The sequence below is a fragment of the Podarcis raffonei genome, chromosome 4, assembly GCF_027172205.1.
Source record: "Podarcis raffonei isolate rPodRaf1 chromosome 4, rPodRaf1.pri, whole genome shotgun sequence".
Lineage (NCBI taxonomy): Eukaryota > Metazoa > Chordata > Lepidosauria > Squamata > Lacertidae > Podarcis > Podarcis raffonei.
The window spans coordinates 20,759,255-20,782,757 of NC_070605.1; the positions used below are offsets into that span (position 1 = coordinate 20,759,255).

General features: G+C 45.8%; 1 protein-coding gene across 1 annotated transcript in view; it reads left to right on the plus strand.

Moving 5' to 3' along the window:
* Window positions 1-23,503, plus strand: part of ARHGAP42 (Rho GTPase activating protein 42) — a 169,491-nt gene that overhangs the window by 48,575 nt on the left and 97,413 nt on the right. The window contains exon 3 of the mRNA XM_053385674.1: window positions 18,267-18,328. Within this exon, the coding sequence (XP_053241649.1) occupies window positions 18,267-18,328 (62 nt within the window). The remainder of the gene's footprint in view (window positions 1-18,266; window positions 18,329-23,503) is intronic.

Genomic DNA, 23,503 nt, shown 5'->3' on the forward strand with positions numbered 1-23,503 from the left:
CCATGGATCAAAACCATAAGGGGAGGGAAACATAAGGGTCAGACTGAGTCCAAACCAAAGGCCAGGCGGAACAGCTCTGTCTTGCAGGCCCTGCGGAAAGATGTCAAGTCCTGCAGGGCCCTAGTCTCTTGTGACAGAGCGTTCCACCAAGTAGGGGCCAGTACTGAAAAGGCCCTGGCCCTAGTGAAGACCAATCTAACCACCTTGTGACCTGGGACCTCCAAAATGTTGTCATTTGTGGACCTGAAGGTCCTCCGCAGGGCGTACCAGGAGAGGCGGTCCCGTAGGTATGTGGGTCTTAGGCCGTTAGAAACATTTTAACGGAGAGTTTGTAGGACAGGCATTGTCTATCCCTAAGTGTGGGGGCTTGCACATGAGCGACCCCAAAACATTCAAGTCTAGGAGCATGGGGCCCTTACTCTTGCCCCCGTTATCTGATTTGAGTGAAACACTTGAAATAAAGGTGTCCTTCTCCATATTTTGTACATCACAATATTTGACTGAATTCAGCTGACTAGTTCACTGCTGCTTGGGACTGATCTATTGACCAGACTCCCAAACCTTCGTTTCGGCCAACTTTCCAGCTAGTAAGTTTGCTTAGTGTGAAGACTTTGGCTGTGGGAAAATATGTTGAAAATTCTTCAGGTTCCCCCCCCCCCCACGGAGTTCAAGAATATTTTGGGCAGGTGTTTTTGAAAGCAAGAAGCTATTTAACGAGACACAAGTTTTGCTTTGTTTTTCAAAACCCTTCCACTGCTTTTTATTGCTTCACCCACACGCAGCCACCCACATGTAAAGATTATACAGCTGCAGTTATTGAGATGTCAGGTGTGTTTTCTCCTCATTTAAAAATGTGCATATGCCTTACGGATAGCAGAAATTGTTTCTCCATTCTGTAGCGTGTGTGCTTTTTCGTGCTAAGAGGTATGGGTTTTGTTTGCAGACTAATAATAGCATACATACCAGAAGGTTGGGATGGAGAGGGGAGATGGTTAGAGCATTGGACGTGGCCTGGAGAGTGTTGGGCGCAAAGCTTGGCTGCTCAACCTTGAAGCTTGCTGGGTGGTCTTACACAAGCCACTTGTTTCTGTCTAATCCTCATCTGAGTTGTGCTGAGGATACAAGCTGATGACATGCTGAACTCTTGCATCGGAAAGGAAGAGGAAAGGCCAGCGCCAGCTCCAGATTTTCTTAGAAACATGGAATCATAGTGTTGGAAGGGACCATGAAGATTATCATAGGCCAACCCCCTGCAATGCAGGAATCTTTTGCCCAATATGAGACTCGAACCCACAACCTTGAGATTAAGAGTCTCATGCTCTACCAAGTGAGTTAAAGGCATTTTTGAAGGGTCCTCAGGCGTGTCAGCTTCCGTGAACCACACTCCCCTCTGCAGAGACTCACCACCATGATCACCATTGCGTTCTTCTCATTGCTGTCTCTTCCCTGTTTCCCAGCCATTGAGCAATCCATACGTGGCATCTTAATTGAACTTTCTTTGCCTACTGAATTGAACTACTTTGCCTAGAGAGCCAGTGTGGTGTAGTGGTTAAGAGCGGTAGTCTCATAATCTGGGGAACCGGGTTCGCGTCTCCGCTCCTCCACATGCAGCTGCTGGGTGACCTTGGGCTAGTCACACTTGTCTGAAGTCTCTCAGCCCCACTCACCTCACAGAGTGTTTGTTGTGGGGGAGGAAGGGAAAGGAGATTGTTAGCCGCTTTGAGACTCCTTTGGGCAGGGATAAAGCGGAATATCAAATCCAAACTCTTTTTCTTCTTCTACCATTGGCTGGGCCAGAACAAGAGGCGATTGCTGAAGAAGAGGAGAAGGTCCAGGGAGCTTTGTCGGTTTGGGTGTGGCCCCTTGACAAGTTGCTCAAGTGTGCTGTGCATTGACACATGTGAAAAACCATGTGAAAACCCAACCAATTGGATCTGTTGTGCCACCATAACTGTATGTGCAGAAGGCTCTAGGTCTAAGAATGTCTTCTATCTGAAACATTGGAGAGCTCCTGCCAGTCAGTGTAGACAGTACTGAATTAAATAGACTAAATAGATGTAATCATCATCATCATCATCATCTGCATATGGCAACTATCTGAGTGGGTTGCCCCAGCAACTCTGGGCGACTTCCAGCAAAATATTAGAAAGACAATAAATCATCAAACATTAAAAACTTCCCTGTACAAGGCTGCCTTCAGATGTCTCCTAAAAGTCAGATAGTTGTTCATTTCCTTGACATCTGGTGGGAGGGTGTTCCACAGGGCAGGCGCCACTGCCGAGAAGTCCCTCTGCCAGGTTCCCTGTAACTTTACTTCTCGCAGTGAGGAGTTGCCAGAAGGCCCTTGGAGCTGGACCTCAGTGTCAGGGCAGAACGATGGGGGTGGAGAGTATAAAGCAGCTTACGGCATCAATTTTAGACTTAACTCTTGACTGTATTCATCCTAGCTGCACAGCTTAATTTATGCAGGTTCTATGTAAGCTCATGAAATAATGCGTTTTTGAAAGCAAACAAAATTCCCACCCTTCCGCCATTGATGAGGTAGTGTTCATGCCCACCTGTGCTATCCTTTCCTTGCTTTGCCCAGTTCCTCACTCATCACCTGAAAGAGCAAAGTACCTTCAGATGCCCTAAGAAGAGAGGCCAGAAATGAGTGGCTCGCCAAAGATCCTGTGCATTATGTGCCAGTCAAAGCCAGAGGAGCATTGAGCCTCTGTGCCCATCAACTCTTTTCCAGCTCCATGGATGTCTTGAGCGTTGGGGTTGTGTTGGTCACATGCTCACCCAGTTCCTGGCTCCAAGGTTTTGCCCTTTGTTAACATTTTTCCTCAGGAGGGATGGATTCCTCACACCCACATCCACACCCATTAATTTCTTTAGTACGTCTTGTCTTCTCAACCTTGACCAGTGACGAAAGCAATAAGTAATTCAGTAAAAAAGAGACCATGTGTAAATTTATTGGGAAAGAAACCAAGTTAATAATTTAGTTTTTAAGAGTTTCAAACTGATTTACAGTACCCATTGTTAAACTTCTCTTGGCATAGATGTATGTGTGGTGGATCAGTATAATCCATCTTCTGAGAGAGGGTGGGCAGTTCCTTGGCTCTTCAACTCAAAGTGAAAAGTTCACATTCCAGGCTAGGTGCAAATTGGTTCAAAATGTGGAAGATTTATCAAGTGTTCACATGATTAAGGAAAGGGACTTGGAAGCAACCATGTCAGCAATTCAAGATGATATATCGATTGGTTAGAATAAACCCCCTTGAGACAAGCATCTTGCCTCACTCCAGTCAAATACATACAGGTATTATTTATGAGTTACTAGATAGCGGATGGACCAAAATATGGCCTTGGAGTACAGTGGTACCTCGGGTGAAGAACTTAATTTGTTCCGGAGGTCCATTCTTAACCTGAACCTGTTCTTAACCTGAGGTACCACTTTAGCTAATGGGGCCTCCTACTGCCACCACGCGATTCCTGTTCTCATCCTGAAGCAAAGTTCTTAACCCTAGGTACTATTTCTGGGTTAGCGGAGTCTGTAACTTGAAGTGTCTGTAACCTGAAGCATCTGTAACCCGAGGTACCACTGTACTTAATTCTGTGGCAAAAGTTTGCTTCGCTTTTGAAGGGATTAACCTAAATTCATTGCCTGCACAAGAAGCCACTGTGATCCCCGTGCAAAGTGGCCTCAATTTTCTGAAGGGTCAATGACATTAAAGTATAATGAAGTAGCAATCATATGAGATCTCAAACAACTTCCCTGTTCTGTGTTTAAACATTGATTTACACATTGCTCTTTAGTCCAGTCCTTTTTAGCTACCATAATCCAGAGCTTGCTGGATCAGGCCAATGGCCCATCTACTCCAGAATCCTGTTCTCATGGTGGCCAACCAGATGCCTGTGGAAAACCCACAACCAGGACCTGTGCACCAGAGCTCTCTCCCCACCTGCGGTTTCCAGCAATTGGTGTTCAGAAACATTACTACCTTTGCCTGGGACAACAGAGCCTAGCTGTCATGAATGGCAGCCATTGCTAGTTTTATCCTCCATTAATTTGCCTAATCCTCTTTTCAAGCCAACCAAGTTGGCAACCATCACTTCCTCCTGTTTCTTTATAAAGTGTGGAACTTTCCTTGTCTTTATTTACAACTAGACCTAGTTTTTGCCCAACTGCTTTGGCATTTTTGGGTATGCATCTGAATCCTTGAGACAATCCTTCTCAGCTTGGATTTCCCCTGAGTTCTTCAGAAGTGGAGACATTGTCCTGTGAGCCAGATTTCAGGAAGAATTTGGATTCACATGTTCAGAAGCAGTTCAGATGGAGCTGGGGTGGCAGCTCACTGTTCGAAATGAGCCAGGATCTGGGGATCGCCACCATCTGGGGATCATTGGATCTGGACTGTTTTCAACACTAACACCCCATCCTGTAGAATTCTATCCGTTATATTTTATCTGCACAATCAGAATGAATTTCAGGAATCAAATTGCTTTTTCTGTGCAGCCTGAGCCCGAGCAGTCACCAAAAGAGGTAGAAACAGGCCAATATCTATATGGACTGTCCCTGGATCAAGTGACTTTTCTTTAAATTCTTAACCTAGCTCAAGGTTGTCATTTGAACTAGCCAGATGTTTAACTGAGAATCAATCACAATCAGTCCATCACTAGGAAAATGAAAATTGCTAGCCATCTTGTCCTAAAATGGCAACTAGACATTCTGCTTGGGCAACTGCAACCTTGGTTTAAGGAGACATTTGGCGCCTAGCTTATATATCTGAGTTTCTAACACTGATACATGTGCAGACGTTTTGGACTACGTCTCCCATCAGCCCTAGACTGAGGGGAGTCTAATAAAACATCTGGAGGGCATCAGGTTTGGTGAAGGCTGATAAAAAGCGACTGCGATTGTAATTGTAGTTTCCTTGCAATGTCATGCATTTGCAGGGTTTGGACACGTCCAGTGGGATGTTTGGTTTATCTCAAAACTCTTTTTAAAACACCCTGCAGTCTCTGAAGGGCTTTGAGAATTTGCATCCAGTTCGCATGGGGAATATGGAGTTAGTTATACTCAGAATCCAAGCCAGCGTTCTCCGCAAACTGTTTCTCTAATGGTAGTAGCTTTCTGAATCCTACTGTCATTACAACATCCTTGTAGCCCTCCTGGGGTGATCTCATACTTCAAACTGGCTCCAGATCTAACCTCCTTAGCAAAGTTTTCATGTTATGAATACCGGACTCTATCTGCCAAACTTTGTGGGGCCTGGTGGTTGATTTGGATGAAGAGCTTGATAAAATACAGCTTATTACTGTATCAGGAATGAGCATCATACCCATGCCTTTGCCCATACCTAATTTTGTACACCAGTTGCAGACTTGTATCATGTTTACTTTGAAATAGAATTTCCAGGAATGTCGATACTGGGAAGCTGTGGCTTTATTTGGACCCTAAACCGCAGTATGAAACCAGAAAGCATTTCAAGTAGAAATGCAAAATTTGGGGGTTTGGTCTTGGTGGTTTATGTGATTTAAAATGCTTGCCTTGATGGAATATAGAGGAGACATGGAGTTTTGTGTGTGTGAATTATTATTATTATTATTATTATTATTATTATTGCTGAAGCTTGACTCAAGGGCTGAAAAAGTTATTCCACCCCTGACCAGCTACATGACCTTGCCTGTTTCAGAGTCTGCGGCAGGAGGGTTTGTCATCTACCCTGAAGCAAGGGCTTCCCCATTTATTTTATTGTTGGAGCTACCTCTCCACATACAGTAGTGCCTCAGACATTTTGGCAAACAGCAGGAGGCTTCATTGGGGTATTAGACTTCCCTTTCAGGTTTGGTTTAGGCAAGTAGGTTTTGCTTAAGATGTTAGTAATATACTTTTTTGGTTTAAAATATTTAGACCCAGCTTCTCTGCCCACCAAGGGCTCCAAGGCAGTAAACAACAGCTCAGGTAGCAATTAATGAGGCAAGCTCTTTTTCTCTCTTCACCTATATCATTATTAAAATAAAAAAGTGGGGATTTGTATTTCATGGGTTTGACACCTGAGGTTGTTGTTGTTTAGTCGTTTAGTCGTGTCCGAGTCTTTGTGACCCCATGGACCAGAGCACGCCAGGCACTCCTGTCTTTCACTGCCTCACACAGTTTGGTCAGGCTCATGTTTGTAGCTTCGAGAACACTGTCCAACCATCTCGTCCTCTGTCGTCCCCTTCTCCTTGTACCCTCCATCTTTCCCAGGATACTGGTCCTTAAGTCTCAGGAAGGGTGGCTGAGGGAGTCTGGCAGTGGCACTGCCTCTGCCTTGGATTTGCTTCACAGAGGGAAACTTGACCTCTCTGTTAAATCTGCTTCTATGCACATGTGAGTCAGGGGCTTAAGCAAGATTCAGTGGGGCACAAGACCTGTGCCCATGTTTTCCTTAGATATAAGCAGAATCAGAAGGAATACTGATATGTTCCTGACAAATGGGGTTAGGCCTGAAGTACAACCCATCATTTTTGCTCTCTTCATTTAAAAACCTGTTTAGGAAGAACACCTGGAAAGCGCTTAAAATAATAATAAAAAAGAACATCTGTCTGTTTCTGGAAACAAAGCCCTGTATATATTAATATCCTTAAAATATTTTTCAACTGGATGATGTCTTCGGTAATATTTTATAAATAATCCGAGTGAAGGGAGTAGAGCTCAAGAGAATTTATTAAATCATAACAAAAAAAAACCCTTACTTTGGGTTTTAAGCTTCCATTAGTATTAGTCAACGAGAGCCACTTTTTTTCGCTTCTTGAAACAAATGGGTTTCCTTTCCGTAAAAGAGTACAAAGATTTTAAGTGCTCCAGACAATACGTACTGTTTTTCAGGCTCTTTCTGGATTTGGGAAGGCTCCAGAGAAAACAGCTGCAAACCTGTTTTGGCTTTGGGGAAAGAAACCGCCAGACAGAAAAAAACAGTTGCATATTCATCCTGTTGTATATGTTAAAAGTTGGTTTCAGACGTTGTTCCTATTATAGCATAAAATGTGGTGTTGCATTCGATTTGCAAAACAGCATTGATATAGAAAACAGACTGCAGAGGTATCCAAGATAACTTCAAATGTGCCACAGAGTGTAACATCTATGAGTTTCGTTGTTTGCATTTCTATATTCTGCATTTGATTTGTGTTCTGAAACCTCGCTAACTCCTTGCGGAACGTGCAGGAAAAGGTTTCCACTTACATGAACAAGTCCCAGTGAGTTTCTGTCTCGTGTGCTGTGCCTCCCCCTTTCCTCATCATATGTCAGCAAGCATATGCTTTGCAGCAAACCACTGTTGTGGTGATGGTTGTTATGGTTTTCATTTATTACCTGCCCTTCATCCTAAGGTCTCAGGGCAGGTTGCAAGCATTTGAATTGCAATTACAAAAAATGCAACAACACGCACTCACAAAAATTTGCATCTAATAAAAAGTAAGAAAATTCACACACTTGCTTCTATTTAGATTTCGGATATTCCGGCGTTAGAAATGTTCGAGGCCACTTTCTGAAAAGAATCCCCCTCGCCCAATTTCATGGGATGCATCTTCTCAGAAACTGGTTTGTTTAAACTGTGTGAATGGCCTGAGGACCACATAGGACTTTCAGTGGCCTTCTGTGTCACCAAGATGTGCTGCCTCTGTCTGCATCCCCTCAGCATATGGAGAGAGGGAGAAAGTGTGAGTGTTAACCCAAGCCTTTACCCGCTACCTGAGGGACATATTTGGCCGAAGAAGGGCTAAAGAGTAAACCCTACACAAATCTAGAGTGGAGTTCCTAAGACGGTTGGGTGGCGCCTTGTGTCATGGTCTGGTTCACAAGCGATCAAAGTCCTGGCAGGGGACATCAGGACTGGGGGCAAGATGGCAGGGTGGGAGCAGGAACGGGGGGGGGGTCCAGGAGTCAGGAAGCCAGGGGTCCAAGGGTAAGAGAGCCAGGAGTCAAGAAGCTAAAGGTCCGAGGATCAGGAAGCAAGGAGTCACGAAGTCAAGGGTCCGAGGATCAATGAGTCAAGGAACCAAATGCAGCGAGGCAGGGAGTGTGTTGCTGTGGCAAAGAGCCGAAGGGAAATGCTGACCTTATATCCCTTCCCAGCTCTTGCCACCAGGTGCTGTGAGTTACCAATCGGCCTCACCTGTGCGGCCGTGCCTTGCCTCGCCAGAACAAATTTAGGAAGGCCCCAGTCCTGGTCACAGGGCCTGGCTTCTGCATGCACACCTGACACCTTTTATGCCTCCTTCTGACAACTCCTGCAGCCAAGCTGGTGCTAAACACATTGCTCTGCTTTCTGTTGGACCACGCCATTGAGGCCGAGAGGGGGCCTTGTCTTCTGGGCAGCCCAGGACCTCCAAATACACTGCCCAGGCTTGTGCCCCGCAGAGGTCACTTGGGTGCTGCTAACATACAGCGCAAACAACATGGGAGCCAGCAGTTATGACCTGTCGGTCTCTGCAGCCACAGCAGGCGCCGTGATTCTCCAGCAGTTTGATTTCATCCCTGGAAGCACACTCCACTGAGAGAGACAGGTGCCAACAACCCAGGCCCTGTCCACTGCTGGCCCCTTAGTGGAAGAGCAACTGCTCAGCCCTTGTACAATCTGTTTTGATTTGTTTTTAATATTGTGTTTTAATGTTGTAATGCACCCTGGGACTTTAGGGTGAAAGGTGGGTAAATAATAATAACAATAACAGTATCTAGGGACAGGGAACACCAGACCCAGGGACCAAATGCAGACTCCCCATCCTTTCTTTCTGACCCTTGGTTCTCTCCCCAGGGAACACCATTCATTCCCTGATTCTCCACTTTCATAGAGTTGCACGGGACCCTGAGGCTTATGTACTTCAACACCTTGCAGTGCAGGAATTTCAACCTCAAGCCATCCAACCTCTGCTTAAAAACCTTCAAGGAAGGAGAGTCCACAACCTCCCGAGGGAGACAGTTGCGTGGCGAGTCCCCCCCCCTGGAAATAAAGACACATGGCACAATTATTAAGGTTAATGGGCCACAACTTTATTGGTTACAGGTGATGAGCGGTATTGGCTTAGGCATTGGTCCTAACTGACTATATCCGGACTATGTCCTCTTGAAGTCCGGGAAGGGTTAACCACCAGTAGGGGGAGTCCTGCTGATGCACATCAACTAGGAACTCTCCCGGGGTCACCACTTGGGGGCGTGCCTTAGGCCCTCACCTCCATAGGCCTCGGACAGGGCAACGCCCCCCGGAACCCTTTATCAGACTACCCTTCAATATGTGGGGCAGGTGATGGTGCTTCCTCCCATCTACAGAACAACACCAATACCAATGCCTAACCACCAATAAGGAGAAAGTTGTGATGATTTGCTACGAGGTAGGTGAAAACCAAGTGGCTGGTGCCAATTTGCCAGGTGGAAAAATTCCTACCAGGCCCCTCAACGGCAACCAACCGAGGTCCATAGCAAGGTCAAGGAACGAAAACCTTTAAGGGCAGGAGGGTGGGAAACAGGAACAGCTGAAGGTGGCAAAAGAGGGAGATTCCCGGCCGTGCCTCTGTTAAATAGGGCAGGCCACGCCCCCAGAGCCAGCCGATTGGCTGGCCAGGGGGTGATGGGGCCGGGGATTCCCCCAATCGCATGGGGGCTGGGAGCATGAAGCCCGCAACCCCACCTCCTCTGCAGGGCGGAAGTGGCTTTCCACTGTCAAACAGCTCTTACTGTCAGAAAGTTTTTCCATATGTTTAGTCAGAATCTCCTTTCTTGCAACTCGAAGCCATTGGTTTGAGTCCTTTCTTCTGGAGCAGGAGAAAACAAAGCTGCTCCACCTTCCATATGACAGCCCTTGAGATATTTGAAGTTGGCATCGTATCTCCTCTCAGTCTCTTTCCTAGGCTAAACATACTCATCTCCCTAAACTGGTCCTCATAAGGCTTGATATCCAAACCCTTGATCATCTTGGTTGCTCTCCTCTGCACACGTTGTCCAGCTTGTCAATATCCTTTTTAAAATTGTGGTGCCCAGAATTGGACACCTTCTTGTTTTACTTGCTGTAATTTATTCCTGAACCATATCTTCCTTGCCTGTGTTTAGTAGTGTGTACGTAGAAAACTCTGTTTTTTCGTGTGGCTGGACTGTAGCTACTGTACAAAGATCACATCTGTTGCCTCACCCACCACAGGCATGTGGGCCTCAGAAGTTGGCCCACCAGGGAACAAAGCGAGCCCTTTGGCTGGAAAAGGATTCCCACCCCTATTATAGTGAGGACAAACCAGTTCCTGAAGTTTGGGCTAAACATAAATCCCACCATGGGGTTTTTTTATCACTATTATTATGGCTCTTGTAATTAAGATCATGATTATTAGATTTAAATGCCTTTTTGAAGAATACTGCAGGTGTGGCTGAGTCGATCACTCAGTCGGTGCTGTTACCAGGCTTAGCCGTCCACTTGTACAACATCTGTCAACTGGAGAACATTTGCCAGCTCCAGAGGCGGGGGAGAATGTGAAAAGAAGCTAGACCATGCCTTGCCATATACTTTGTTGACAAATCAATCCCTTTTTTATTCATCCAAATGCACAAAACTGTGAAAACAATACTAAAAGGGTCTCAGGGTAGTTCACATGGGTTTTTTCTCTACAGTGGTACCTCGGGTTAAGGACTTAATTTGTTCCGGAGGTCCGTTCTTAACCTGAAACTGTTCTTAACCTGAGGTACCACTTTAGCTAATGGAGGCCTCCTCCTGCTGCTGCTCCGCCAGCATGCGATTTCTGTTCTCATCCTGAAGCAAAGTTCTTAACCTGAGGTACTATTTCTGGGTTAGCGGAGTCTGTTACCTGAAGCGTCTGTAACCTGAAGCATCTGTAACCCGAGGTATCACTGTACGACTGTATTAGGCAGATGAAGTTGGGACCTAAAGTGCAGCTCAGTATAAAGAGGTGTGGGATAGAGCTATTAATGCTATATTAATATGTGCCATTATGGTAAGACAGGGAATATGCAGGAGTAATGATTCTGAGGAGATGTGGTGGATGTTTGTAGAATTTGTACTGTTAAAACGGAAAGGGGTCACACCATCGCAAGAGGTGTTGAAATTTTGGGAGGTTGGGTAGTTACAATGGCATGGTCTCAGTGGTGGGGTGCAGATTTTTATTATTTTTATTCATGATTATTACTCTGTCAAAATAAAAAATATTTTAAAAAAACACACCAAAAAACCCCAAAATAAATAAAAATAAATAAAGTGCAGCTCGGCACATCTAGAGAGGACACCGGAAGATGATTCCGAGCAACCAGTCGCTACCTTTCAGCTCAACCTATCCCACAAGCATGTTCCAAAAATATATACAGTGGTATCTCGGGTTACAGACGCTTAGGGTTACAGACACAAATCACATGGCGGCAGCGGGAGGCCCCATTAGCTAAAGTGGTACCTCAGGTTAAGAACAGTTTCAGGTTAAGAATGGACCTCCAGAATGAATTAAGTTCTTAACCCGAGGTACCACTGTACTTTGGTTTTCAAACGCCTTGGGAGTTGAACGTTTTGGCTCCTGAACAGTCGAAAACTGGAAGTGATTGTTTCTGTTTTTGAATGTTCTTTGGAACCTGAACATCCGGCGCGACTTCCGTGGCTTCTGATTTGAAGCATGAGCTTTCTGCAGCCAATCAGAAGCCACGCCTTAGTTTCCGAACGTTTTGGAAGTTGGACGGACTTCTGGAATGGATTCGGTTCAACTTCCGAGGTACCACTGTACTGTTCTTAGGGTACAGCAAAGACTGGTCCTCATGTCTCCAGCATGGATTGCCCAGGTTGGATTGGAAAGCTTGAGAAGTAGGCCATGGCACATGGTGAATGCATCTGCAGGATTGATCAAGGCTCCCCAAGATTGATCAACCTGTCTGATGTCTTGCTTAGGAATGTGTTTGTGAACTTTGAAAAGTTTTACTCAGAAATAAATGTGTTGAGGTGGGAAGAGGGAGAGAGCGAGAGCAAACAGCCGGTGCTCCAACCTTCCTAGGTGACGTGAAGTCTTTGTCACCGAATAAATGGTTAGGAAGCAACTAGAAGCTGGTGGCAACGCCCACAAGTAAAAGTGCAACTTGCATGACGAGTACCAAATCATGCTGTGGTTAAAACCAACTTGTTTCCACAGAGATATAATCTGGAAGCATTTTGTCTAGCTGACTTTACAAGAAACTCAACTGTTTTACAAAGTACTTGCCTGAATATGAATGAAAATGCAAACAATATGTTCCTTACCATCTTTACCGCAAATGCGTATGGCGCCTGCCAGTTGAAAATATTAAAAGTTGGTCCAGCGTGAATTGTATATCTGAGCTAATGTCAGATTTACTAGTGCTGATAATAATGATGATGATGATAATGCTGGTGCTGTCTGTAATTTTACAACGGGTGATTTATTAGACCATACTTTATGTTTACCATTCGCACATTGGTTAAGGATTCAACAGTGGTGGAGTTTAAAGTTCAGAATTACAGAACTGGGGATAAGTGTTGTGGAAATTGGCCGGGGGCCTGAGGGGGTGGGTTGTTATCAAAAAAGGGTGTATTTTGCATGCTTGGTGGACCTGGGGGTTTCCACATAGGCAAGCTGAGTGTCTCGACTGACATACCATCAAAGCATCTATTGTAGTAAGCAGTCTGAAACTTAACACATATGGACCTGACTTAAGCTGCTGGGACCATTTGAACATCCGAGTCTAACAGGAACTTCTTTCCCTAATGGTCCCTCGATAACATTTAGATGCAGTGTTCCTGCGTAAAATGCAAAATAATTGCTGGTAAAGAATTAATGGTTATGCTTGCAAAGCATAAGAAGAGCTGTTTTCTAAATCACCAGTGTTGCAACACAATGTAGAAGTTCATGCAAGTTCAGTGTGTCTGTCTGTCTGTCTGTCTGTCTCTCCTTCTCTGTCTCATTCTTCTACCCCCGTTTTGGAAAGCAAAAAAACCAGCCTGTCCAAATATTTACTGCATAAATTTCAGAAACATTTCCTCCCCGTTTCTGTTTTCTGACTTACCATTTTATCTTGTTTTCATTTACCCCCAATTTTTCCCCTTGTTGTGATCATCAGACTCCCACATCATGGCATTTGTTCCATATTTTATTCGGAAATTAAATGTTGTTCCCAAAGAGGTTTCCCAGAAATGCGTTGAGCTCCTGTAATGTTTATTTTCCTGATAAAACCTGCCTTTGTTCCCTTGACCCTTTCCATACCAGAGTGGATGGATTTTTTAAATATCAAGAGGACTTGAATCGTGGTTCTTCAACTGGTGGGTCAAGACTCCTGATGTGCCTTAACCTCAGCTGGATCACACCAGTGGCACCACCATGATCTCCCTTTTCATGTGCTTGACTTTCTTCCAAAATAGCATAAAAGGCAGGGATAAATGGGGGTCAGATAGGAACGTTGACAGAGTCCTTTTATTTATAGCAGATGCAAAATACTTTGTGAAGTCTCATGGTCTCATCCATGCAGAACAAGGTACACTTTCCAAAATTCCCTCTTCTCTATAACTACAAAAACACAGGAGACCTGCCCTCCTTTGTACAGTGGTACCTCGGGTTAAGAACTTAATTTGTTCTGGAGGTCCGTCCTTAACCTGAAACTGTTCTTAACCTGAGGTAATGGGGCCTCCCACTGCTGCTGTGCAATTTCTGTTCTAATCCTGAAGCAAAGTTCTTAACCCAAGGTACTATTTCTGGGTTAGCAGAGTCTGTAACCTGAAGCATCTGTAACCCGAGGTACCACTGTATATGGTCATCCTTGAAGACAGGAGGAGAAATGGGGGCAGAAAAAGTAAATTCTAAGAGGTTGTAGCTCAGGATTGAATGTAGGTCCTGGGACTAACCAAGCTAGGAGACTCTGGACCAAAATTTTTGATTTTACATTGCCAATAAAACAAGCAGTTCAAATAAATCTGCTGGTTTTCGATTTTGAAATTCATGTGTTTCCTCAATACGTGAGCGTGCTAACTGGTTGGTATTACAAGTATAGCATATTGGTTTGTGGCTGAATTGAGACGTTGCATGATGGAGGAGCATGATTAAAAGCCTTTGGCTGTGCAGCCACACTATTTAAAGGCCTCTTTGGTCTAATCAAAGGTCTGTGTAGACCAGCACCTTGTTTTGCCCAGTTGCCAAGCAGATGGACCTGGGAAGAATGTTAGCAGAACATGAAGACAGGAGACCTCTCCTGTAGTTGTTTCCCAGCTACTTGTATTCAGAGGTGTGCTTCCAGTCCTGGTGGCAGATTATACTCATTATGACTAGTAGCCACTGATAGCTTCCTTCCTACATGAAATGGTCTAAGGTAAAGGGACCCCTGACCATTAGGTCCAGTCGTGGCCGACTCTGGGGTTGTGGCGCTCATCTCGCTTTATTGGCCGAGGGAGCCGGCATACAGCTTCCGGGTCATGTGGCCAGCATGACTAAGCCGCTTCTGGCGAACCAGAGCAGCGCACGGAAACGCCGTTTACCTTCCCGCCGGAGCGGTACCTATTTATCTACTTGTACTTTGACGTGCTTTCAAACTGCTAGGTGGGCAGGAGCAGGGACCGAGCAACGGGAGCTCACCCCATCACGGGGATTCGAACCGCCGACCTTCTGATCGGCAAGCCCTAGGCTCTGTGGTTTAACCCACAGCGCCACCCACGTCCCTGCTATGACGCCACCCGCGTCCCTGAAATGGTCTAACCCCACCTTTAAAGCAGCATCAGGTAGTTGCCACCAGCGTATCTTCCAGCAAATTCCATAACTAGTTTTACTATCTGCTGTGTTCAGAAGTGCTTCCTGTTGCTGGACCCACCACTGAGCTTCATCTGACCCCAGATTCTTGTGTTAAGAAGAGAAGGGAGCGGTCTCTCTATTTCTCCACTTCTCTTAAATTTCCTTTCTCCTCCTCCCAAACATCCTAACCTTTCCTAACAGGGGTGTTGTTCCAGTTTCTTTTTATGCTGCAGGATTACCGTACTTTTCCGGGTATAACACGCCTCCGTGTATAAGACGCCCCCTATTTTGGAAAGGAAATGGGGGGAAATTGACCAGAGTTGTTGAGCTTTCTTGGGGGGGGGGGGTCGGATTGCCGACAATCACTCACCCACCTGACAGCCGCTGACAATCACACGCATGGCCAAAGACACCAGTCGTGTGCCGCAAGCAGCCGAAAATCACCTGCCCAATTGCCGCAGCAGCAGGCGGTCGCCTTACCGCAGCCAACAATCACCTGCCCAAATGCCGCTGACAATCTTCTGCTTGCGGCTGCCACCAATTGCCTGTCCCCCCTATGCACTATCCGTATATAAGACAACCCCCAATTTTAAACCTTTATTTTTAATTTTAAAAATCTCATCTTATACACCGAAAAGTACAGTATATCTGTTATGGGATAAGAGGCAGATTTCTTTTTGGTTCTTTCTCTTCTTGTAGTGCGACATTAAGGAAAAGCCACTCATGCTGCAGTCCCATGGATTTGCAAGTTAGGAGCCTATTAAGCTGCTTTATAGAATGACAGAATTGTAGATTTGGAAGGGACTACAAGGGTCATGTAGTCCAGGAATCTGCAGGAATACAGGAAACTTTTGCCCAACGTGGGGCTCGAACCTGCGACCCAGAAATGAAGAGTCTCATGCTCTACCAATTGACCCATCTCGGTTCTACGTAGAGAAGTCAGCTAATTGGTCCATCTGATATAATATAGCCTGCTGACAGAAGGTCTCCCAAGATTTCGGACAATTATTTCCAGCCCTACCTGCAGATGCCAGGAATTGAACCTTGGAGCTTTTCGCACACAGAACATGTGAGATGCTGCCCTTTCCCAAATATCAAAGTGGTTCTTACACCTAGAATCTGGCTTTAGCAAGCATCCAGAACCTGAGGCAAATACTAAAGGACTCTTTCCGCCACCTGTCTCATGGGTTTGTGCATGCTCTAGAATTTAGTATACACCACCACCTGTGTACATGGTGCCGGTCCAAGAACAGATATGGCATAGGCAAACTCAGCCCACCATATGTTTTGGAACTACAACTCCCATCATCCCTGACCACTGGTCCTGTTGGCTAGGAATGATGGGAGTTTTAGTCCCATCTGGAGGGCCAAGTTTGCCTATGCCTGGATATAGAGGAAGGCGGAATGATATGCAGGGTAAGAATGTAATTATTTTGATTGCACATACTTGGACATATAATAAAAGGTAGGGCAGATGTTGCAGAACTACAACTCCCATCAGCCATAGCAAGCATGGCCATTGGTCAGGGATGAGGGAGTTGTGGTTCAGAAATATCTGGAGGTCCAGCTTTGTCATTGCTTGCTGTTTTTACGCTTGTTCATTTCACTCTTACGCTTTCTTTTTTCTTTTAATTTCCCATGAAACCTCTTTTTCCCCTGACAGTCTGCTGTTTGTATTTCTACTTTAATTGACCCAGGAAACGGACATGCCATTCCTATCCCGACCCTCCTAATTTTCCTGCAGTGTCTTATTTTGTCTAATTTATGTTGTGTGCCAATGGGCTGGAATTGCCCTCTGGTTTTGTTTCGCTAGGGTGCCTAGTAGATTTTAGGCACTCTCAAACTAACAACAGGCTCTTGAAACAACAATAGCAAGGCAAAGTGCTTAATCGAGATACTTAATCAACCTTGGGTTTATGTGTCATTCTGTTTTGCGTGTTGTTTTCCATCCTTCGTGCTCGACTCCTGCGGGTTGCTAGCCTACCACTCAATGGAATGTGGCCTTATCCTCCAGCGCTCAGAAGAGAGCACCTCTTGATTAGAAAAACAGATGATTGCGCACTTCAGAGAATGAATATAAATGATATTTTCTTGGCCAGAATATATCCGCCGAAGAGACGGAAACCGCCTCGTTCTCCTTAGATGCTATTTCTTTGCAGTAATCAAATAAATTCAGGCAGGAGCATTTGGCAGGGAGTCTTCTCTCGCTTGGTACCATTTTTGCTGGTGCACGTATCACTTGAGTTACGTATAGGAAGAATGCTGAAAATGGTACCTAGGGAGTTGTTCACCTCCCTACCACTGCATGGATGGCAGATATTCTGTACTATAGCCGTTATCAACCTGGTGTCCTCCTTATGCTTGGGACAACAACTCCCATCAGCTCCAGCCGTGAGCATGTTAGCCGGGATTGATGGGAGCTGGATAGCTCAGTTGCTTAGAGCATGGTCATTTGAACCAACCTTTCAAAATCCATCTTCTCCCAATTTACAGTGGTACCTCAGGTTACATACGCTTCAGGTTACATACGCTTCAGGTTACAGACTCCGCTAACCCAGAAATAATGCTTCAGGTTAAGAACTTTGCTTCAGCATGAGAACAGAAATTGTGCAGCAGCAGCAGAAGGCCCCATTAGCTAAAGTGGTGCTTCAGGTTAAGAACAGTTTCAGGTTAAGAACGGACCTCCAGAACAAATTAAGTACTTAACCTGAGGTACCACTGTATATTCTGTCTCCTCTCTTTAATCAAAAATATCCTAATCTGCAAAAAGGAGGAGATCTAATTTGCAGAGCTTCTATCGTGCTCAGTTGCTTAGAGCATGGCGCTGATAATGGCAAGGCTGTGGGTTTGATCCCTGTATGGGACAGCTGCCTGTTCCTGCATTGCAGAGGGTTGGACTAGATGATCCTCAGGGTCCCTTCAAACCCTACAATTATACCATTGTATGATTCTGTTAAAAGAAACATCTGGAGCATACTAGGTTGGGCAAGGCTGCTGTAACAAGTAGCTGTTCCCCTGCTCTAAACCACGCAGGCAAGGACCAAGAATGCCTGCCTTTCACACAAGAAGAAATGTAGGCTTAAAATTTGAATTCTCCCTACAGGGAAACTGTGGCTTTTTTTTGTTTTTGCTTTTTTATGGCATTCCCAGGGCAAGACTTAATATGTAGACCATTTCCAAGGAACGTCTCCTCACACTGTACGGAGGACAATCTTATCCTCCCGAAACAGGTTTTTGAAGTGTTGAGCATTTGACTTTTGATTTCTGGGGCTCTTCCTGGAGGCTTCCATTTGTGATGGATTCGTTCCCTTGTGGAGAGGTCGGGGCCTTGCACTGTAGATTAAGAAAGGGTTCTTGAGGATAGTGCTGCGTGACAAATCTAATCCACTTTCACTGCTGCCGTTCCCCTACCTCAGGGGGGAACCTTAAGAATTCATATGCGCCACTTACTCCTTGCATGAAGACCAGCAATGACTTTGCAATATAAAATTAATTCATTCTGCCTTGTTGTTTCCAACCCCTGCCCTCTTCTCTCATAGCCCAGTCACTGAAGGAGTTTGCTCGGTTATTGATTGCGGTAGAAGAGGAGAGGAGACGCCTGGTAAGTCTGTTCCTTCAGTGCTTTTCTTCTCCTGGAAAAGCTCCTGTTTTTCATTCATGTTTATGGAAATCTCAGCACGCAAGAATCTGGGTTGTTGTTGTTTTCACTGCTTCCTGACAAACCCCAGATGAATGCATTATTGGGAGTTCTGCACGTTTTGCAACGTTGACCTTAGCATGCCTTCTACCATAGTGGGTGCCCTTGAATGCCAAAGTGTGGTCTGTTCATCCCAGATGCATACAGGAGATGGTTGTTGAGCTGCTATTTAGGACATGGTCCGTGACACAACAAACTTGCAAAAGCAAGCAGGCCTAGGTTTGGTTTGAGCCTGGACAGAACATCACTCGCTTCCTCTGGGGAAGGCAGGGTTAGAAATCCACTCAATAAAATATTGAACTGAAGAGAACTTGCTTACAACAGATGCGGCCACTTCATTAATATTCTACTAGAGTATGAAGGTATCTGGAAAGGGAGGCTTTGGGGAAAGTTGTGCCCTAAACACTAAATACAAAATAAAACAAAATGTACATTTCAAGACTTAAATTCAAGTTCTCTTTCAAATTCCAGACTTTCAGATTTCTTTTCTTTTCTGAAATGATGCTCAGCTGCAGCTTAGGGCGCAGAACTATGTAGCTGCTTGTCTTCTTACAAAATGGCTCAGTTGGTGAGCACCTGGAGCGGACAAGGCCAAGGTTGCAGGCTTGATCCCCATATGGGACAGCTGCATATTCATGCATTACAAGGGATTGGAGCCCCTTCCAACTCGACAATTCTATGATTCTGAGATTCTTCCTCCTGGTGCTAGTGCCGCTGCCTATACCGGGAATTTGTGTGGCTAGTGTTCTGTCTTCAGACCACATACATTTTCTAGACTTCAACCATAAGTGTGCATCCTTGCTGAAGATTACTTCTGGGAAAGGGAATGGGTGACAGGTGATGTCCCAGGTTCTCAACCTAACTTTTCCAAGTGGCTTCCTAATCAGTCTCATAATCTTAAGCCAAGAAAGAGTATTCTCTATAAGATTGAATAACAATATACGAATTAAGACTTTGAGATTAGACCACTGAAGAAGCCCAGAAAACTACCGTATTTTTCATCCCATAGGACGCTCCGTCCCATAGGACGCACCTAGTTTTTTTGGAGGGAAATAAAGGAAAAAATGTTTTCCTTTATTTCCCCCCCAAAACCAGGTCGGGGAAACCAAACCAGTTCGGGGAACAGCGGTATGGCGACGCTCCACCTCCCCGCTGTCCCCCGAACTTGTGGGGCTGGCACTGGGGAGAAGCGCGCTTCTCCCCAGCGCCAGCCTCCAAACCAGGTTGAGGAACAGCGGGATGGCGGCACTGCGCCTCCCCGCTGTCCCCCAAGCTTGTGGGGCTGGCTGATGTCTGCCTGAAGCGCGGGGCGCTCTGCTTAAGTGCGCCCCGCGCTCCGTGCAGCAGGCTGTTGTCTGCAGCCTAGGGAGCCCTGCGGGAACTCCCGCAGGACTCCCCATGCTGCGGATGTCTGCCCTGCGCGCAGAGCGCTCTGCTTCAGGACGCCCCGCGCACTGGGCGGCAGGCTGCTATCCGCAGCCTAGGGAGCCCTGCGGGAACTTCTGCGGGATCCCCAGGCTTGCTGATAGCTTCCTGAAGCCTGGAGAGCGAGAGGGGTCAGTGCGCACCGACCCCTCTCGCTCTCCAAGCTTCAGCTAAAGCCTGTATTCGCCCCATAGGACGCACACAGATTTCCCCTTCATTTTTGGAGGGGGAAAAGTGCATCCTGTAGGGCGAAAAATACGGTATATTGGGAGTATGCTACCTGCAAGCTTGGACTACTGCAATGCGCTCTACGTGGGGCTACCTTTGAAGGTGACCCAGAAACTACAACTAATCCAGAATGCGGCAGCTAGACTGGTGACTGGGGGCGGCCGCCGAGACCACATAACACCGGTCTTGAAAGACCTACATTGGGTCCCAGTACATTTCTGAGCACAATTCAAAGTGTTGGTGTTGACCTTTAAAGCCCTAAACGGCCTCGGCCCAGTATACCTGAAGGAGCGTCTCCACCCCCATCGTTCTGCCTGGATGCTGAGGTCCAGCACCAAGGGCCTTCTGGCGGTTCCCTCATTGCGAGAAGCAAAGCTACAGGGAACCAGGCAGAGGGCCTTCTTGGTAGTGGCGCCCGCCCTGTGGAACGCCCTCCCATCAGATGTCAAAGCGATAAACAACTACCTGACATTCAGAAGACAACTTCAGGGAAGTTTTTAATGTGTGACATTTTAGTGTATTTCTGGTCTCTGTGGAAACCCAGCCAGATGGGCAGGGTACAAATAATAAAAAATTATTATTATTATTATTATTATTATTATTATTATTATTATTATTATTAAAAGGGCCCCATTGGGGGCGAACAGCAGCCTCTTGATTACTTGGACTGCCAGGGTGAAACAGATGCAAAAAGCCAGCACCCTGTCTACAACTTCATTAACATCTATCTACAATTCCACTAGCATCTCTCAGTATTGTGAATAACACCGAACTTACCTTTTGTTGGTATCTTCATGAACTTATCTAAAAGACTGAGTTAAGCATTTGAAAAATCTACTGAAACCAGACATTATAAGTTCATCTTAGGTTAGGTAGGTTCAGTATCAGCTACAGTGACTGACAGCTCTTGAGACTTTCAGGCAGGGATTTATCCCAGCGCTTATGTGAGGATGCTGGGGATTGAATCTGGAACCTTTGGCACGCAAAGCACCTGCTCTAATACTCAGTTTCAGCTCTTCCCTAGTGAACCACATCTCTTCCAGCTGCTGCCGCTTCCACTGTCGTCATATTCTTCTGTTGGGTTGTCAGCGGGGGGCGGGGACGACATTCTATTTATCACACTTTTATCCCACCCTTTCCCCAAAGTGCTGATGTCAGCATGCCAAATTCTCCTTCTGCCACCCAGTTTTATTTTTGAAATAGTAGCTGAACCAAGTTCTTAGTGGTTCAGACTAGCACCCTTTCATAGGCCAGATTTGGCCCAAGGGCCTCCAGTTGCTAACCTGCCATGTATGTATCATAGGTAAAAGGTAAAGGACCCCTAGACGGTTAAGTCTAGTCAAAGGAGACTGTGTGGTTGTGGCGCTCATCTCGCTTTCAGGCCGAGGGAGCTGGCGTTTGTCCACAGACAGCTTTCCGGGTCATGTGGCCAGCATGACTAAACTGCTTCTAGCACAACAGAACACTGTGACGGAAACCAGAGCACTTGAAATGCCATTTACCTTCCCGCCACAGCAGTACTTGTACTGGAATGCTTTCGAACTGCTAGGTTGGCAGGAGCTGGGACAGAGCAACGGGAGCTCACTGCATTGCAGGGATTCGAACCACCAACCTTCTGATTTACAAGCTCAAGAGGCTCAGTGGTTTAGACCCAGCACCACCCATGTCCCTATGCATCATAACTAGTTGTGTGATAAAGGTTTCTTTTGTTCAAGCAGCCCACTTATAGTACTAAAACCTGGCAGGCGCTGGTCACCATTCCTCTGTTGCTTCTGAAGTCTATTACAAGCTAAAGTTTAACAGGAAAGCTTTCAAACAAGGGAGTAATTATTTTCAAAGTCCAGGAAGAACATTAAAGTCTGCAAGCTATATACATATATAGTGAACTATCAGACTCCTTAAATATCCAGCATTCTTTCAGCTCATAGTTTTCCTTTTACGGTAATGGCATTGAAACGTGAAATTTTAAATGGGGAATCTATTAACCTTAGCGAGGTGCTTGCAGTGACCTTTTAAGTGAGAGCACATTTTAACTTTGACTTGTATGAAGAAAATATAATAAAAAGTCTTATCTCCAATATAAAGCCATCGGAACACCAAAGCAAAAGTTCAGATCGTTCTCCCTACCCACCCCCAACTTCTTTGTCAAGGATGCTTGTTAGCTTGCAGGGAAGGAAAAATGCAAACTACGCTTCTTGCGATGGTGATCACTGTTAGCTCAGCATTCTCCTGCGAAATCCAGGATGTATTTTCACAATTCGCCCACTTTTTATGCTTCAATCCTGTGAGCCAGGTTGGACAGCAAGTCCAAAAGTTACCTGGTAAGCTTTGTGAGAATTGGAAATCGCATCTCTGTACCCTGACACCCTAACAACTGTACAACGCTGGCTCTCTGTTGTATGTGTCAGAGATGTATAATGAATTTAGGTCTGGATACAATTCTTCAGGGACGCAGGTGGCCCTGTGGGTTAAACCACAGAGCCTAGGACTTGCTGATCAGAAGGTCAACGGTTCGAATCCCCGCGACGGGGTGAGCTCCCGTTGCTCGGTCCCAGATCCTGCCAACCTAGCAGTTCGAAAGCACGTCAAAGTGCAAGTAGATAAATAGGTACTGCTCCGGTGGGAAGGTAAACGGCATTTCCGTACGCTGTTCTGGTTCGCCAGAAGCGGCTTAGTCATGCTGGCCACATGACCTGGAAGCTGTACACCGGCTCCCTCGGCCAATAAAGCAAGATGAGCGCCGCAACCCCAGAGTCGGCCACGACTGGACCCAATGGTCAGGGGTCCCTTACAATTCTTCAACGCCATGCAAGCAGTCATTTGACTTAAAAACAGTGGTTCTCCCAATATCTGTTGCCCGCGGCTAATGGGACAAAAGATCTGGAGAGCAGCAGGTTAGTAAAAGTGGATCCAAGTTGTTTTCAAATTCGCTGCATGTTCAGATAGGCCTCGTTTTAAAAACTGGGAAGCCTTCAAACATGCGGCTCCCTCCCTCCCTTCTGTCTGAAATGGCAAAGGATTGCGCCATGTGGTTTGGGGGCATGCTAAATAGCTGTAGACAGCAGATCATAGTACCATCCTTGGATATATTAGGGTTTGTTTTTCAGTTTTCATATACAAGTACAGGGGCATGCTGGGTGCCTCTAATTTGTGTATAAGAGTTGGTGTCTTGCGTGAAACATTGCCATGCGAGCCACCTTAATGCTCTCTTGGAAAAGTGGATGGATGTTTTTGCCGGCAGAGCGGACTGCTATTGTAGCATTAGATTTAGATGAGTAATTTTTGTGCGCATTCAGGAGAGCACTTGTGATAGATGGAGATGCCTCGGTAATGCTCCCATCGTAGTCATTCACAGCCAGAAATAAAGAATACCTCACAGTCCGTTTTTTACTAGCCAATGAAAAATGGCTTTAAAAACAAACTCGG